This window comes from Gopherus evgoodei, chromosome 7 (genome assembly GCF_007399415.2).
Source record: "Gopherus evgoodei ecotype Sinaloan lineage chromosome 7, rGopEvg1_v1.p, whole genome shotgun sequence".
NCBI classification, from domain to species: domain Eukaryota; kingdom Metazoa; phylum Chordata; order Testudines; family Testudinidae; genus Gopherus; species Gopherus evgoodei.
This window is the reverse complement of record NC_044328.1, coordinates 33665769-33685561: the sequence shown is the minus strand read 5'-3', so window position 1 is coordinate 33685561 and position 19793 is coordinate 33665769. Positions and strand designations below refer to the sequence as shown.

General features: G+C 42.7%; 1 protein-coding gene across 1 annotated transcript in view; it reads right to left on the bottom strand.

The window, feature by feature from the left end:
* The window catches only part of PLCE1 (phospholipase C epsilon 1), a 340613-nt gene that overhangs the window by 10353 nt on the left and 310467 nt on the right, over positions 1-19793 (bottom strand). The window contains 4 exon segments of the mRNA XM_030568608.1: positions 1883-1986; positions 1989-2010; positions 5117-5235; positions 5991-6252. Coding sequence (XP_030424468.1) covers positions 1883-1986; positions 1989-2010; positions 5117-5235; positions 5991-6252 — 507 coding nt within the window.

Sequence of the window (19793 nt, the reverse complement as noted above, 5' to 3'; positions counted from 1 at the left end):
AATCAGTTTTAGGTTTTTCTACTCATGAACTAAACCCTTTAACATTTACTCTGTATTTCTGGAATATTCAAAGAATTAAACAGAAAAGTGTACATGCAAGGGCAACCAGTCTAACCCACTGTTCAAAAGCTCTCCCATCTTTGTTTGCACAGACATTAAAAATAGTGATAGGTAATACGGTGTCCAAACAGATCTTCAGCACCAGAGAAAACTTTGGTCATTATCCAGCTTTAACTTCATGTTCAGCTGTTGCTCAGAAGTGATCCACAGTATACAGTATTATCTCAAACTGGCCCAATCACAGTTGTTAGCCTACAGTACCCCCTGACAGGAAATGCTGTGAGGAAGGGATGTGAAGGGTAGATTGGACATTCTCATTAAATTGTTTCTGGCTAGATCAGAAATACCTCAAGAACCACCTGTCTTGTGGTATTTGGCCTTTCTGCTCCTAGCTGGATCCTGGAAGTATGGTGGAAAAGTGTTACGTGTAACCAAAACTTTTTAAACCATGACCATGGCTCAGTCTGAATTTTGCACAAAGCTTCGTATTATTCCTCATTTTAGCTGATTCCTAATTATCATCAGAGAGTTGCAGAAAAATTGGTCTTACGTTGATGACAGCATTCAGTTGGTACATAATTGCACAGGTATTGTGGCAGTTTCAGGACACTGCACTTTCTTCCCTTAGATTGGGATTTGAGTCATTCTGCCATGTCCTAACACTGGAATTTCATCACCCTTGATGTGGGCTTCATTTTCATATTGTGAAATAAGATTCCGCTACAGTGACCAGCTTTAGGCAACTTTGTGCAACAACAACCCAGAGTAACAAGGGCATTGGTCTTTTAAATAGTTCACAAACTGTATGCTAAGATCAGGTCAAGGTGATTTGAAAAAGCTTATATTAAACTCCTAAAATTCTGGTTATTTTAAATGTTTTTATTAATAAAATATTAATTTTCAAAGACCCCAAATTACATATATGTCTTCTATAAAGCCAAATTAAACTATAAATTTAAGTAGGTACCAAACAGTAAACTAGCAGGAACACCTCTAATAGTAGGTAAAGCATCATGTTATTTAATAACTACAGGTGATCCTGACCTCAGCGTTGCGTTTCTTCTGAAAGAAAGCATCTCCAACAGCAAACTACCCCCTACACCAGGCTGCAGGTTTGGTTCAGCACTGATTCAAGAAGAGCACCAACTACAGAATCACCAGTCACCAAAGAACCCTGTTTTCCTTCTAAGTACTGACCAAGTCCAGCTCTCCCTTTGTTTAACTCACAGCCCAAGGTAGTATGGCAATGAGGAATTCTTATAATGAACTTCGCAATGGTCGTTAAAACCACTAGAGGAGCTGTGACATTGAATATACACAAAATCAAAAAGAAACGTAGGACATGATAAAATCCTGAAGTAATGATTTGTTATGAGAACGTTATATCACGTGGACTTTGATTTATCATTAAATAATTAACCATATACAGCTCCTTCTTGTAATAAAATGTAGACTCCTGTAATTTTAGCTAATTATTTTCTGTCATATTGATTAATTCAAACTGCAGGACTGCAAAAAGAAAACTAAATTTTATATATATTTTGGTTACTGAATTGCATTTCATATATTAAAAATAATTACCTAAAGATCAAGATTTGGAAAACTTCACTAATATCTTAGCTGTTCAATTAATTCCTTAGCAAAAAGATTTACAAAATAATCTCTTACCCTTTAAAGTGGTAAAAAATATATTTGTTAATGCATCCATTTTATTAAATGTAATGATTCCAAATAAAAGTAGGAAGGTCAGATATTACCCAGCACATAGCTGATTACTATGGATTCTTGTGACCTTCTATATAGGGCAAGTGGACATACTTACTTGATGAAGAAGCTGTGCTGCTGTAGTCCCTTCACTTATAGTAAAAACAGTAAAGGGTTCAGGGCCTGGAATTCCATGTATTGTGACCTTGTACATATTGAAGTTCTCTTCTCTTCTGTGCTAAACAACTGTTCAAAACGACAGATAATATTTTTTCAGATATATAGGCATATTATTTATAGGTCTCACAGAAAAATGCATAGACCAATCTATAATACCTACACACTCTTCCATTCTAGCAGACAGAGGCATAGCCAGATCTGATGGCTGGAAGTTAGACAAAAGTCAAACTGGAAATCAGGCACAATTTAACAGTCAGAGTAATTAACTATTGGAGCACCTTACCCAAGGATCTGCTATGATTCTCCATTACTGGATGTCTGTTAACCACAAGTTATTAGGCTCAATGCAGTAATTACTGGGAGAAGTTTTGTGGTTTATGAATAAGGTACAGACAGTTGATTATAAGTGCCCTTCTAGCCCTAAAATCCATGAGTATGTATATATAACATACTTCCTCTTGGGGGGTTATTAATTAGCTTTTATTCTGCTGAGGCCTGTGCACATGAGATAGCCAGAAGATATGTTTTGGTTGACATATTGTATACATTAGGCATCAGCGATGGGATTAATAATGCATTTTCAAATAAATAAAAAAATAAAAAGTCCAGCACACTGAGCTGCTTTATACAGATTATACCCCTGGTGAAGCCCCTTTTCCTTTTAGAGTTCTATCACCTTCCCATTTTTTCATGCACCTTGTCTCTCTAATATTCCGAGACTAACACTGCTAAGAGCCATCTCACTGTGTCCAAAGAACAGAAGCAATTGTCTCTGACTTGCATCACTTTTGGTCTCAACTGAACTGCTAATGACACACATATAAGGAAACAGACACTGGACAGACAACTTTGCTCCCACCCCTATGCCCAACAACTGAGTATGACTCAACTGGACCCAGGGCTCTAGCTCAGTGATACTCAGACTGGAGGCCACCTGAGCCACAAGTGGCTCTTAATGTGTCTCCTGCAGCTCTTTTCAGCACATAATATTAAAACATCGTGTAGTTTAATTATTAACCAATCTAAGTTAGTAACCAAGCAGGATGCTTTTACTATGTTATTACCAATTAAATAAAGTTATTAACTTATATTGCTCTGAGCATTATATATATATATAGATATACATATATATTATTCATTATAAAACTAAATATTTCCTCTGTTAACTATGAATAATACTACAGTAAATGAAACCATGAATTCACACTACTGTAGCTCTTTTGGGTAATGTTGCTCGCTAATTGGGGCTCCCTGAACCACTGAGTCTGAGTATCACTGATATAGCTGATAAACTTTTTGGCATTTAACGGTATATAGCCTTAAAATTATTGATACTTAAAGATATAACATAAGGAGAAATCTATAGCTCTGCCCTGAAGGCCAGATTTTCAAAGGTATTTAGGCACCTAAAGATGCAGATAGACACCTACTGTGTTTTTCAGGATCACTTTGGCACAGCTAACTGCCACTTTAGGTGGCAAAGTCCAACATTTGGGTGCCAGGAGATCTCCAAACACCCTGTTCAGCTGCCACTTAACCCTGTAGGTGCCCGAGTTTCTGCTGGTGAAGTTTCCTAGAACAGGCACAAAACTGTCTAAATCCTGACTAGAGCTCAATGAGTAATTGATATCTAATTGTTTTGATAACGATAGCTAAATTTCTATATAAAACTGTGTTTCAAAAGGATAAAACCAAATCATTTTGATTGGTTCAAAGACAACCAATTTTTGGACCGAAATTATTTGCTGAATTCTACCTGAATTTGTGAATAGTTTCAGTAGCCCAAAAATGCTTTTTTGCAAATTTACTATTTACTGTCTCCCCAGTGGGCTCTGATCCAGCAGGTTGTCTTGGAGTATGCCTACCAGATTGGGCCGCACACAAAGACAGTTGGGGATAACCAGTTCAGGAGTTTTTGGGGCTGGCTGGCATGTGTGTCTCCTCCAGAATACCCAATAGCTAGGGCACTGACCATGGCTGTGGAAGATGTGTTTTCAAATCCCAACTCTGATTTAGAGCAGGGACATGAGCCCAGGTCTCTGACATCCCAAGTGAGGGTTCCAAACCACTTGGGAGAGGGGTGTCACTCTCCATCTCTCCTGTTGAAGCTACTCCATTTTGTATAAACAATTAAATATTCACTGGGATAGAGAGTTAGAAATTGACTCTATAGCCTAGTGGTTACCTGGGATATGGGAGACAAGTTCAAGTCCCTGCTCCAAGTCAGACAGAGCAAAGTTTTGAAAAGAGGCCCCTCACGTCACAGGTGAGTGGCCTGACCACTCACCTATTGCCTATCGTGGGCTGGAAAGTCTTCCCCCTTTTGTTTTTTGTGAGAAAGGTGCTTCAGCCAGGTCAGCCCTAAGTCCAGGAGAGGGTTTGTGGCTGTGAATCCTGAGAGCAGAAAGACACCTCCCGCCAGCCTGGAGTTCAGCACCTAACTACCTATGAGGGGTCGGGCTCAAGCCACACCCTCTCCTCAGCATTTCCTAATGACAGGCTTAGGTGGCTCTCCGCTCAGCTTGCCAGCTTCTGTGAATCCCATTGTAGGCAGCTAACTCTCCTGATGGATTATATATAGCACTTAACTTGGTTCTGAGGATTTCACTGGGTGGTGGGGTGACTAGAAGTTAAACATTGCAACACTCAAGGCTTGTCTACATGAATATTTAGTTCATGGCAATCTGGAGTGTGAATCTACCCTGCTGGCACGCATGACCAGTTTATTAATATGATCTGAATCAAGCTCATTAACTAACCGTTAAAGCACGTCCACAGGACCCACAGGGACAGTTAGTCCATGGCAGGCTAGTGCGGGGTAGATTCACACTCCAGCTTGCCGAGAACTGAATATCTGTGTAGACAAGCTCCGAGTGTTTTAAAAAAGTGGTCCTAAGTGTCTATGTATTGTAATATGCAGTGCTGTAGCCAGCTCGTCCCAGGATCTGAGAAAAATAAGGTGGGTGAGATAATATCTTTTATTAAACCACCTTCCGTTGATGGAGACAAGCTTTCGAGCTACACAACTTGTCTCTGTCTCTTCCATCAATGGAAGGTGGTCCAATAAAAGATATTATCTCACCCAGCTTGTCTCACCGAAGTACTGTAACAGTTTATTAGTCATTTGGAACACATGGACAAATATATTTGATATTCACATAAAGCAAATTACCAAAGAAGTAGGCACAACATTCCCAGAGGGATTTTCTTCCATCCTCCGACTGTTTATGAATAAGCTTGAGATTTCTAAGGCTTCATTGTGTTGGTTTCGTAGCTGGAGATGTCTATACCCTAAAACAATATGTCATTGGGGCAGAGAAAAATTGTCAAGCATATTATGTTGAAGTGGAATACATGATTTATAAAGTTGAAAACTTGAGCATTTAAGATTTTGCTATGCCTGAACTATCAAAGCACTGTAATCATTTGAATTTAAATTCCTGTTTGCACAACAGGAAGGGCATGATCCTATGAAGTGTTGAGTACCTCAGGAGACTGAATGCCCTTAACTCCCACTGAAGTAATTCCGTCTTTTGTGTACAAAATACATTCATTCATGAAAGCAAAAACATAAATTAGAAGTATTAAACAGCATAAAAATACTTATATTTATCCTGGACAATGAACGTAATTCAGTATGTTAAGACTACTCTGTTTTACCACAATGGCATAAGATAGCCCTGAGACCAACTTGACGACCTGTCTTGAGGATTTCCTGGTGTAGAGGAAATCCTAGGTGACAGTTACTGTAGCACCCCTACACTTTGTCCCCCACCTTTTCCAGCCATTGGTGCAGCGAGCATAGCCATGGAAAAGGGAGCAGGGGTGGTACATCTTTCTTCCCTAGTAATCACAAGTTCTTGGAATGGTCTCTGGGGGCAAAGTGTAGCCAGCACAATATAACCTGGGCACTGAAAATGCTCTAATTGACATCTGAGACAGATGGCCCCAGAACTAAATACATCCCACAAAGTGATGCTGAGCACTCTCAGTAGTAATTCAGGATCTAGGCACTATATACAAAGTTAGTGCAAATTGTATTTTACCTCTTTTTAGAGCCTTTAGTGGAATGATTCTTTGAGCGGTTATAGCTGAGCTGTTGTTTTCAACAACCGCAAATCTAAGAAAGACCAGATCCTCAAAGTGAACCCGGTACAGAAACTGTTCATTCCACATGGGGTTGAGAGTATTGCGATGAATGGGTTTTGTGCGGAAATGGCAGCTATCCAAAGACATCCCAAGTACATCAACTTCAATGCATGGACTTCCTGTGCTGTTGCTAGGACAAACATTTTGTCCAGACACAATCTGAAGCAGAGGAGAACACAAAGTAACCAATTAGTGGGCTGGGTTTTTTTTAATGTTGCATTTTCAAGTTAAATAAAATTTATCATACTCCAAAGAACAATTTGTTAACATGCTGATCTAATTACAACCTTGATTCAGTATTCTAAATTGCCAAGATAGTAATTTCAGAAACAGAGCAGCTTAAAACAAGTACAATTGCTAGTGTATCTTTCATTTGAAAAATAGAACATATATCATGAATGTAACAATTCAAAATATTTGAAGGTTAATCAAAGAAAAGGTACTTGTACTTGGAATCAAGATAATAAGGGTCAATTTTTCCTCTCAGTTATCAGAGTAACTCCACTGCCTGCAATGGAGCTACTCTGATAAATGAGAGAATTTGACCCTAAATGCTCAAAATTAGGATACATTTGATTCCTGTTAATGTCATATAAATTTTCTCAAATATCTCCACAAAGGGAGTAATTTAAAAACATTCAAATTTCTGACAGAACATCCTTTAAATAATATGTCCTCATTATATTATATTATTTAAAAAAAGATTTAAAGGTTTTTCACTGCACCCCTACTGATGTTTATAAACGTCTTTTCAGTAAGGGAGAAATGAAGCCCTGAAAATACTTAAGCATATGTATAACATTATTCAAGTGACTGCCCCCAGTGTAATGTTTTCAGGATCAGGGCCTCCTAACTGACACTATGGTGGTGTCACAGAGTAGCTGGGCCCTGTGAGTAAACCAGGCACAGCTCCCCAGTGTCAGAGCAGGTAGGCTGAACTGAACCAATTAAAAGGAGGCAGGCTACACAGGGGGCTATAAAGGCCTGTGACAGAACAGGAAAATGGGGGAGTTATTGGAACATAAGAACATATGAATGGCAATAGTGGGTCAGACCAACAGTCCATCTTACCCAGTATCCTATCTTCTGACTGTGGCTGGTACCAGATATTTCAGAGGGAATGAACAGGTCCAGCTTCTGGCAGTCAGATGTTAAGGGACACTCAGAGCATGGGGTTGCATCCCTGACTATTCTGGCTAACAGCCATTGATGGACTTGTCCACCATGAACTTATCTAACTCTTTTTTTGAGTCCAGTTATACTTTTGGCCTTCTCAACATCTCCTGGCAATGAGTTCCACAGGTTGACTGTGTGTAGTGTGAAGAAGTACTTCCCTTAGTTTGTTCTCAATGTGCTGCCTATTAATTTCATTGGATGATCCCTGGTTCTTGTGCTATGTAAAGGGGTAAAGCACTTCCATTATTCACCTTCTTCACACCATTCATGATTTTATAAGCCTCTATCATATCCTCCCTTAGTCATTTCTTTTCTCAACTAAACTGTCTCACTCTTTTTAATCTCTCCTCATATGGAATCTGTTCCATATCCCTAATAATTTTTGTTGCCTTTCTCTACTTTTTCTAATTTTAATTAGGCCGGTCTATTAATCACAGTTACTTATGTGATTAACTCAAAAAATTAATCATGATTAATCGCAGTTTTAATCGCACTGTTAAACAATAGAATTACAATTGAAATTTATTAAATATTTTGAATGTTGTTCTACATTTTCATATATACTGTATTCTGTGTTGTAATTGAAATCAGTGTATATTTTTATTACAAATATTTGCACTGTAAAAATGATAAACAAAAGAAACAGTACTTTTCAATTCACCTCATACAAGTACTTTATCATTTCTTTATCATGAAAGTAAAATTTACAAATGTAGATTTTTTTTTGTTACAGAATTGCTCTCACAGACAAAACTTCAGAGCCTACAAGTCCACTCAGTTCTACTTTTTGTTCAGCCAATCGCTAAGGGTACGTCTATACTAGGCGCAGAATCAGCGGGCAGTAATAGATCTATAGGGGATCAATTTATTGCGTCTCATCTAGACACGATAAATCGATCCACGAATCGATGCCCATGCTCCACCTTGGCAGGAGGAGTAAGCAGCGTTGAGGGGGGAGCTGCGGCAGTCGACTCAGCACCGTGAGGACGGCCAGGTAAGTCGAACTAAGATACTTTGACTTCAGCTACACGAACAGTGTAGCTGAAGTTGCGTATCTTAGATCAATTCCCCCCCGCAGCCCTATGACAAACAAGTTTGTTTACATTTACAGGAGATAATGCTGCCCTCTTCTTATTTGCAATGCCACCAGAAAGTGAGAACAGATATTTGCATGGCACTGTTGTAGCTGGCATTGCAAGGTATTTATGTGCCAGATACGTGAAACATTCGTATGTCCCTTCATGCTTCGGCCACCATTCCAGGACGTTTCCATGCTAATGATGCTCGTTAAAAAAATGTGTTAATTAAATTTGCAACTGAACTTCTTGGGGGGAGAATTGTATGTTCCCCTGCTCTATTTTACCTGCATTCTGCCATATATTTCATGTTATAGCAGTTATAGAGATGACCTAGCACATGTTGTTCATTTTAAGAACACTTTCACTTTTACAGATTTTACAAAACACAAAGAAGGTATCAATGTGAGATTTCTAAAGATAGCTACAGCCCTTGACCCAAGATTTAAGAATCTGAAGTGTCTTCCAAAATCTGAGAGGGACAGATGTGGAGCATGCTTTCAGAAGTCTTAAAAGAGCAACACTCTGATGTGGAAACTACAGAACCCGAACCACCAAAAAAGAAAATCAACCTTCTGCTGGTGGCATCTGATTCAGCTAATGGAAATGAGCATGCGTCAATTTGGATTGTTATCGAGCAGAACCCGTCGTCAGCATGGACGCATGTCCCCTGGAATGGTGGTTGAAGTATGAAGGGATATGTGAATCTTTAGAGCATCTGGCACGTAAATATCTTACAATGCTGGCTACAACAGTGCCAGGAGAATGCCGGTTCTCACTTTCAGGTGACACTGTGAACAAGTGGGCAGCATTATCTCCTCCAAATGCAAACAAACTTGTTTGTCTGAGCAACTGGCTGAACAAGATGTAGGACTGAGTGGACTTGCAGGCTCTAAAATGTTACATTGTTTTATTTTTAAATGCAGTTTTTTTGTACATAATTCAAGTTCAACTTTCATGATAAAGAGATTGCACTACAGTACTTGTATTAGGTGAATTGAAAAATACTATTTATTTTGTTTTTTTACAGTGCAAATACTTGTAATCAAAAAGTAAATATAAAGTGAACACTATACACTTTCTATTCTGTGTTGTAATTGAAATCAATATATTTGAAAATGTAGAAAACATCCCAAAATAATTAAATGGTATTCTATTATTGTTTAACACTGTGATTAATGGCGCAATTAACTTTTTTACTCACTTGGCAGCTCTAATTTTAATGTATCTTTTTTGAGATGGGGCCACCAGAACTGCATGCAGTATTCAAGGTGTCGGCAAACCATGGATTTTTATATTGTCATTATGATATTTTTTGTCTTATTATCTATCCCTTTCCTAATGGTTTCTAACATTGTTAGCTTTTTTGACTGCCACTGCACGTTGAGCAGATGTCAGACAACTATCCATGATGACCCAAAGATCTGTTTCTTGAATGGTATCAATTTAGACCCCATCATTTTCTATGCATAGTTGGGATTATGTTTTCTAATGTATATTATTTTGCATTTCACAACACTGAATTTAATCTGCTATTTTGTTGCTCAGTTGTCTGTGCCTGGGTGGAGGAGTAGTGCCAACCTCTGTGTTGGGACCCTGGAGCCAGGTGTCTAGGCAGATCAGCAGAGTGCTAGATGTGGGGGAGCAGAGAGGGGGAGACAGAAAATTACACTAAAGTCATAGGAGCAACAAGAGAAATCAGTAGGGGAATCTGCTCAACATCTTACATCTCTATACACAAATGCAAGGAGTATGGGGAATAAATGGGAAGAACTAGAAGTATTCGTATATAAGCTAAATTCTGATTTAATTGACCTGGTGGGATAAGTCTCACGACTTCAGTATTGGTACAGAGGGATATCGCTCGTTCGCCTAGCAGTCAGGATAAAAAGGGAGGAGGTGTTGCAATATACATAAAAAAAAACATATCCACTTGTTCTGAGGTCCAGAAGGAGGTGAGAGATAAACCACTTGAAAATCTATGGGTAAAGATAAAAGGGGAAAAATAGGGGTGATGTCATGGTAGGGTCCACTACAGACCACCAGATCAGGAACAGGAGGTTGTGATTGGGCGTGCAAACACACTGGCCTGGCAAGAGCTGGGTGAGGCCAGATGGGCCCAAGCTACTAATTAGGCTGCAAGACAGGGAGCTAATGGAGGAGGAATGGGCTCATCTGGGCAGGAACAGGACGGGATCTGTAGAAAGGCAAGTAGCTGTCTAGAGAGGAGGGCTGCAGCTAGGGAAGGGCAGTCACTCCCTCGAAAGGGGGACAAGAGTATTTGAGGCTGGAGGAAGGCAGGCTGCACCAACTCCCTGAGAGGAGGGAGTAGAGAAGCTGGCAGATCCAGTGTGAGGGGAGCCAGTTCGGTAGGAAAAAGCCTAGGGAAATGGCAACAAGGTCAAAGGCAGTACAGACCCAGGCTGCACATTATAGGGTCTCTGAGCAGGAACCCAGTGTTGAGGGTAGGCCTGGGTTCCCTTACTAGCTACAGGGTAGTTGTACAGGGTGTAAGAGATGCCCGCCAGATAGCTGGTCCAGAAAAACTGTGATTTCCAAAGAAAGGGAGGGACTTAGTGACCTGGTTGTAAGGCCAAGCCACGGACCAGAAGTGGCAGCACTGAGAGTGAGAGAGACTGCATACAGAGAAGACGACGGGTGGAGAGACCACTGAGGAGGTCACAGAATGAGACGAGCTAATCCCCAGAGCGACCAGCAGGAAATGCCACGAGAGTAGAGGGAACCTCGTCACAGAGGTGAACGAGGCATTTCTGGAACAAACAGATATATCCAAAACATAAGACCAAATAGTAATGTGGGGCTAACCAGCCAGACATTTGTTGGAAAAGTAATATGTCAAAACACAAAATTTCCAATAAGTTTTTGGACTGTATTAGGACAACTTTTTGTTTCAGAAAATGGAGGCAGTAACCAGGAGGACAGCCATTTTGGACTTGATTCTGACCGATAGGGGAGGGATTGGTTGGAATCTGAAGGTTGAAGGCAACTTGGGTGAAAGAGATCATGAAATGATAAATTTTGTGATTCTAATGAAAGGAAGTAGTGAAAGCAGCAGAACAAGGACAATGGATTTCAAAAAAGCAGACTAAAACTCAGAAAACTGGTAGGTCCCAGGTCCCCTGGGAACTCATCTAAGGAGCAGTACTCAAAATTTTTCTTTGTAAGCCCCCCGCCCCCCAACATGCTATAAAAACTGCACAGTCCAGCTGTGCCACAACAACTGTTTTTCTGCATATAAAACCCAGGGCCAGTGTTAAGGGGTAGCAATCAGGGTAAGTGCCCAGGGCTCCACTGTGAAGCTAAGTTCCTCAGGCTTCGGCTTCAGCCCCAGGTGGTGGGGCTCAGTGCCCTGGGCTGCAGTCCTGCATGGTGGGGCTTTGGCTTTCTGCCTTGGGCCCTAGTGAGTCTAACACTGGCCATGCTTGGAGCCCCCCATGAAACTTGCTTGTGGCCCTCCAGGGGGCCTCGGACCCCTGGTTGAGAACCACTGATCTAAGAGTTACAGGAGTTCAGAAGAGCTGGCAATTTCTCAAGGAGACAGTATTAAAAGCACAACTGCAAACTACCCCTATGTGAAGGAAAGAATAGAAAGAATAGTAAGAGGACAATATGGCTCCCTCAGGAGCTCTTCAATGACCTGAAAATAAAAAATGAATTCTACAAAAAGTGGAAAAATGTATAAATTGCTAAGGATAAGTACAAAAGAATAGCACAAGCATGCAGGGATAAAATCAGAAAGGCTAAGGCACAAAATAAAATACATCTAGCAAGGGATATAAAGGGCAATAAGTACTGGTTAGATGTATTCAAGGTGGCAAAGCCTGAAGAAATTCATCCTAGAGTACTTGAGGAACTAGCTGCAGCCAGGGCCGGCTGCTGCCGAAATGCCGCCGAAGACAGCGGCAGCGATTGAGCTGCCGTCGAAGATAGCAGCGGCAATTCAGTAGAGGGTCCTTCCTCGGCAGTAGTTGTCTTCCGGGGCCTTATCTTGCGGGGCCCCTCTCCCGGACGCTGCAGGGCCCTCTTAGGCGCGGGGCCCGGGAATTAGGAGGAATCGGCCTAAAGCCGGCCCTGGCTGCAGCAATCCTGGAACCATTAGTGATTATCTTTGAGAAACTCATAGAAAATGAGTGAGATCCCAGAGGACTGGAAAAGGGCAAACGTACTTATCTTTGAAAAGAGGAAGAAAGAGGACCCAAGGACCTACGGTGCAGTCAGCCTAACTTCACTACATGGAAAGATATTGTAACAAATTATTAAACAATCAATTTGTAAGCATTATCTAGATGATAATAGGGTTATATGGAATAGCCAGCATGGATTTGTCAAGAAGAAAGCCTGCCAAACCAACCTCACTTCCTTCTTTGACAGGAATGCTGGCCTAGTAGATATATCTTGATTGTAGTAAGACTTTTGACACAGTCCCACATGATAGTCTCATAAGCAAATTAGGGAAATGTGATCTAGATGAAATTATTATAAGATGGGTGCACAGCTGGTTGAAAGACTGTATTCAGAGTAGTTATCAATGGTTCACTGTGAAAATGAGAGGGTGTATCTAGCGGGGTCCTCCAGGGGTCAGTCCTGGGTCTGGTACTATTCAATATTTTCATTAATGATTTGGTTAATGGAGTGAAGAGGATGCTTATAAAATTTGCTGATGACACCAAACAGGGTTGGAAGCACTTTGGAGGCCAAGATTACAATTCAAAAAGACAGTGACAAATTGGAGAGCTGAATTCAACAAGATGACATTCAGTAAAGACAAGTACGAAGTATCTCAGTTAGGAAGGAAAAATCAACGGCACAGCACCAAATGGGGAATAATTGGCTAGGAAGAAGCACTGCTGAGAAGGATCTGGGTGTTTTAGTGGAACACAAACTGAATAGCAGTCACTAATATGATGCAATTATGAAAAAGGCTAATATTCTGGGGTGTGTTAACAGGACTATAAGACATGGGAGGTGATTATCCCACTCTCCTGGGCACTGACGAGGCCTCAGCTGTAGTACTGTATCCAGGTCTGGGTGTCAGACTTGAAGAAAGATGTGGAAAAATTGGAAATAGTCCAGAGAAGAGAAACAAAAATGATAAAAGGTTTAGAAAACTTGACCTATGCGGAAAGTTAAAAACCTGGGCATGTTTAATCTTGGGGAAAGAAGACTGAGGCAGTGACCTGATCACAGTCTTCAAATGTGTCAAGGGCTGTTATAAAGAGGACTGTGATCAATTGTTCTCCATGTCCACTGAAGGTTGGACAAGAAACAACAGGCTTCATATGCAGCAAGGGAGATTTAGGTTAGATATTAAGAAAAACTTACTAACTATAAGAGTAGTTAAGTTCTGAAATAAGCTTCCAAGGGAGGCTATGGAATCCTCATCATTGGAGGTTTTTAAGAACAGGTTGGACAAACACCTGTCAGGGATGACCTAGTTTTACTTGGTCCTGCCTCAGCACTAGGGGCTGGACTTGCTGACTTCGATGCCCCTTTCAGCCCCTACATTTCTATGATTCCATAACTGCTGTTCCAAAAAGAGTAACAGAGCAGGCTGAGTAAGGACTGGTTGAAAATGGAGCTGGCTGGGACTGGGAAGCTGCAAGAAGCACGATTACCAGAGACCCCTGGGGGGTGGAGCTAGGCTGTATAAGAAGCTGAGGGAGTTCAGTTGATGGGGAGGGATCCAGGAGAGAGAAGCTAGGGACAGTTCCCTGACCCTCTGAAGGGCCTCAAAGAAGGTCCATTATTTGGGATTGTCTCTGGCCAGAAAACACAGCTACAGAGGCAGGGCTACTTCCTACGGTGAGGCCCTAGAGTGGCGAAGAACTCCCACCTAGGGTCTGTGAATACCAGAAAATGAGATACAAGCAGAAGGCTAATTTAAGTCGTATTTGGACTCCCAACACTCAGTCACCATCCTGATGAGGGGAGGAGCATAGGAGGGCAAAGGACCTTTTTGTTTAGAGTTAAGCCCAGGTGGTGTGAAAAAACTGCTTTTCAGATGAACCCTGGAATGGGACTGAATCTCAGAAGGGGAGCTGAACTGTTGTGTGACTTGGGGGAAGGGCTGAGCCATAGAAGACCCAGTGAGAGAGTCCAGAGATGACTCTGGTCATCAGAGCCGAGAAGGTGGCCACCAGAGAGGTGTGAGAGGTCCAGTCCCATGCATCGCCATGTCTCGGTACGTAGAGGTACCCAAGGGGTAAGCACTCACGTCAACAAGGGGAAACAGTAAAAGCCTCTATAAACACAGTGCTGTCAATGCACGAACAAATGAACTAGAGAACTTCCCCCCCAGTAACTTCTTTTAGTTATACTGATCTTAGTTATTACAAGTCATTATTCTGTACCAAATGACTGAAGGATAGCTAATGTGATGCCAATTTTTAAAAATGGCTCCAGAGGTGATCCCAGCAATTACAGGCCGGTAAGCCTGACTTCAGTACCGGGCAAACTGTTTGAAACTATAGTAAAGAACAAACTTATCAGACACATGGATTAATATAATTTGCTGGGGAAGGGTCAACACGGTTTTTGTAAAGGGAAATCATGCCTCACCAATCTACTAGAATTCTTTGAGGGGTTCAACAAGCATGTGGACCAGGGGGATCCAGTGGATATAGTGCACTTAAGATTTTCAAAAACTCTTTGACAAGGTCCCCAGATAAGCTGTCATGGGATAAGGGGGAAGGTGCTCTCATGGATCGGTAACTAGTTAAAGGATAGGAAACAAAGGGAAAGAATAAATGGTCAGTTTTCAGAATGGAGAAAGGTAAATAGTGGCATTCCCTAAGGGTCTGTACTGGGACCAGTCTTATTCAACACATTCATAAATGATCTGGAAAAGGGGGTAAATAGTGAGGTGGCAAAATTTGCAGATGATACAAAACTACTCAGGATAGTTAAGTCCCAGCCAGACTGCAAAGAGCTACAAAAGGATCTCACAAAACTGCGTGACTGGGAAACAAAATGGCAGATGAAATTCAAGGTTGATCAACGCAAAGAAATGCACATTGGAAAATGTATCAGAGGGGTAGCCGTGTTAGTCTGGATCTGTAAAAGCAGCAAAGAATCCTGTGGTACCTTATAGACTAACAGACATTTTGGAGCATGAGCTTTCGTGGGTGAATACCAACTTCCTCAGATGCATGTAGTGGAAATTTCCAGGGGCAGGTATATATACGCTAGCAAGCAAGCTAGAGATAACGAGGTCAGTTCAATCAGGGAGGATGAGGCCCTGTTCTAGCAGTTGAGGTGTGAAAACCAAGAGAGGAGAAACTGGTTCTGTAGTTGGCAAGCCATTCACAGTCTTTGTTCAATCCTGAGCTGATGGTGTCAAATTTGCAGATGAACTGAAGCTCAGCAGTTTCTCTTTGAAGTCTGGTCCTGAAGTTTTTTTGCTGCAGGATGGCCACCTTAATGTCTGCTATAGTGTGGCCAGGGAGGTTGAAGTGCTCTCCTACAGGTTTTTGTATATTGCCATTCCTAATGTCTGATTTGTGTCCATTTATCCTTTTCCGTAGAGACTGTCCAGTTTGGCCGATGTACATAGCAGAGGGGCATTGCTGGCATATGATGGCGTGTATTATATTGGTGGATGTGCAGGTGAATGAACCAGTGATGGTGTGGTTGATCTGGTTAGGTCCTGTGATGGTGTCGCTGGTGTAGATATGTGGGCAGAGTTGGCATCGAGGTTTGTTGCATGGATTGGTTCCTGAGTTAGAGTTATTATGGTGCGGTGTGCAGTTACTGGTGAGAATATGTTTCAGGTTGGCAGGTTGTCTGTGGGCGAGGACTGGCCTGCCACCCAAGGCCTGTGAAAGTGTGGGATCATTGTCCAGGATGGGTTGTAGATCTGGCTCTGTTGATCTGTTTCCTTATTTCCTCGTGCGGGTATTGTAGTTTTGAGAATGCTTGGTGGAGATTTTGTAGGTGTTGGTCTCTGTCTGAGGGGTTAGAGCAGATGCGGTTGTACCTCAGTGCTTGGCTGTAGACAATGGATCGTGTGATGTGTCTGGGGTGGAAGCTGGAGGCATGAAGGTAGGCATAGCGGTTGGTAGGTTTTCGATATAGGGTGGTGTTAATGTGACCATCACTTATTTGCACCGTGGTGTCAAGAAAGTGGACCTCCCGTGTAGATTGGTCCAGGCTGAGGTTGATGGTGGGGTGGAAGCTGCTGAAATCATGGTGGAATTTTTCCAGAAGGAAGGAGACTCTGGAAACAGATCAACAGAGCCAGACGTGCACCCAGAAGCCTCCTACTGCAAGACAAACCCAAGAAAGAAACCAACAGGACTCCACTGGCCATCACATACAGGCCCCAGCTAAAACCCCTCCAATGCATCATCAAGGATCTACAACTCATCCTGGACAATGGTGCCACAGGATTCTTTGCTGCTTTTACATTGGAAAACATAATCCCAACTATACATATAAAATGATTGGGTCTAAATTAGCTGTTACCACTCAAGAAAGTGATCTTGGAGTCATTGTGGACAGTTCTCTGAAAACATCCACTCAATGTGCAGACACAGTCAAAAAAGAAAACAGAATGTTGGGAATCATTAAGAAAGGGATTGACAATAAGATAGAAAATATCATATTGCCTCTATATAAATCCATATGTGCAGATGTGGTCGCCCAGTCTCAAAAAAGATATACTGGAATTGGAAAAGGTTCAGAAAAGGGCAACAAAAATTATTAGGGGTATGGAACGGCTGCTGTATGTGGAGAGATAAGAAAACTGGACTTTTCAGCTTGGAAAAGAGATGACTAAGGCCTGGTCTACACTACGCGTTTAAACCGATTTTAGCAGCGTTAAACCGATTTAATGCTGTACCCATCCACACTACGAGGCCCTTTATATTGACATAAAAGGCTCTTTAAATTGGTTTCTGTACTCCTCCCTGATGAGAGGAGTAGCGCTAAAATCGGTATTACCATATCGGATTAGGGTTAGTGTGGCCGCAAATCGACAGTATTGGCCTCCGGGCGGTATCCCACAGTGCACCACTGTGACCGCTCTGGACAGCAATCTCAGCTAGGATGCAGTGGCCAGGTAAACAGGAAAAGCCCCGTGAAATTTTGATTTTAATTTCCTGTTTGCCCAGCGTGGAGCTCTGATCAGCATGGGTGGCAATGCAGTCCCAAATCCAAAAAGAGCTCCAGCATGGACCATACAGGAGATACTGAATCTGATCACTGTATGGGGAGACAAATCTGTTCTGTCAAAGCTCCGTTACAGAAGACGAAATGCCAAAGCGTTTGAAAAAAAAATCTACAGGCTACACAGTGCTGCGTGACAAGCGTAACGGGAAGCCAGAGACTCAAATGGACACTCATGGAGGGAGGGAGGGGGTACTGAGGACTCCAGCTAGCCCACAGTCCCCAGCAGTCTCCGAAAAGTATTTGCATTCTTGGCTGAGCTCCCAGTGCTTGTAGGTTCAAACACATTGTCCGGCATGGTTCAAGGAATAGCTCGTCAATTTACTCCCCCACACACACACGTGAAAGAAAAGGGAAAGAAAGCGTTTCTTGACTTCTTTCAATGTCACCCTATGTCTACTGAATGCTGCTGGTAGACGCTCTGCTGCAGCAGTGAAGAGCAGTATCCGCTCCTCTCCCCTCCCTGGTGGGAGATGGCACAATATGACTGATATCCGTCGTCACCATCAGCCTGTGAGTGCTCCTGGCTTGCCTCAGGTGAGGTCGGCCGGGAGCCCCTGGGTAAAAATAGGAATGATTCCTGGTCATTCCCAGTAGATAGGACAGAACGGCTGGTAATTGTCCTCATCATAGCAACTGGGGGCTGAGCTCCATCAGCCCCCTCCCTTTCCTGTGTAAAGAAAAGATTCTGTACTGCCTGGACTATCATAGCAGCGGGATGCTGGGCTCCTCTCCTCCGCACCGCTTAATGTCCTGCCTGGACTGTCAAAGCACCTGGAGGCTGCCTCCCCCTCATTTTATCTCACTAACAAGGCACTGTTTCTTATTCCTGCATTCTTTATAACTTCATGACACAAATGGGGGGGACACTGCCACGGTAGCCCAGGAAGGTTGGGGGAGAAGGGAAGCAACGGGTGGGGTTGTTGCAGGGGCACCCCCCCGTGAATGGCATGTAGCTCATCATTTCTGCAGGATCTGACATGGAGCAGCTGTGCTCTCTGATACACTGGTTCTCTAGTACACTTGCCCCATATTCTAGGCAGGACTGACTATTTTCAGAAACCATAAAGGAGGGATTGACTCGGGGAGTCATTCCCAGTTTTGCTTTTGCGCCCCCCGCTGATCTCAGCCAGGGGCACCCATGATAGCAGCGAACAGTACAGAAAGATAGATAACCGTCATCTCATTGCCAATTTACACTGGCAGCAGACAGTACAGAATGACTGGTAACCGTCTCTGCTATCATGCAAAAGCAAATGAATGCTGCTGTGTAGCACTGGAGTATCGCCTCTGTCCGCAGCATCCAGTACACATACGGTGACTGTAAAAAAAAAAAAAAAGCTGAACGGGCTCCATGGTTGCCGTGCTATGGTGTCTGCCAGGGCAATCCAGGGAAAAAGGGCGCGAAATGATTGTCTGCCATTGCTTTCCCGAAGGAATGAATGACGACATTTACCCAGAACCACCCGCGACAATGATTTTTGCCTCATCAGCCACTGTGCTCTAAACCCAGAATTCTAAGGGGTGGGGGAGACTGCGGGAACTATGGGATAGCTTCGGAATAGCTACCCACAGTGCAACGCTCCGGAAATCGACGCTAGCCTCGGACCATGGATGCGCACCGCCGAATTAATGTGCTTAGTGTGGCTGCGTGCACTCGACTTTATACAATCTGTTTTATAAAACCGGTTTATGTAAAATCGGAATAATCCCGTAGTGTAGACGTACCCTAAGAGGGGATATGATTGACATCTATAAAATCATGACTGGTGTGGAGAAAGTAAATAAGGAACTGTTATTTACTCCTTCTCATAACACAAGAACTGGGTTGACCAATTGAAATTAACAGGCTGCAGGTTTAAAACAAACAAAAGGAAGTATTTTTTCACAGAACGCACAGTAAGTCTGTGGAACTCTTTGCCAGAGGATGTTGTGAATGCCAAGACTATAACAGGGTTCAAAAAAGAACTAGGTAAGTTCATGAAGGATAGGTCCATATATGGCTATTAGCCAGGATGGGCAGGGATGGTCAGGGGCGGCTCTAAGCATTTTGCTGCCCCAAGCACGGAGGGTCCGCTGCCCGCGGCTTCAGTGGACCTCTCGCAGGCACTCCTGCGGGATGTCCGCCGGAGCCGCAGGACCAGCGGACCCTCCGCAGGTAAGCCACCGAAGGCAGCCTGCCTGCCGCCCTCACGGTGCAGGCAAAGTGCCCCCTGCGGCTTGCCACCCCAAGCACGCGCTTGGCGTGCTGGGGCCTGGAGC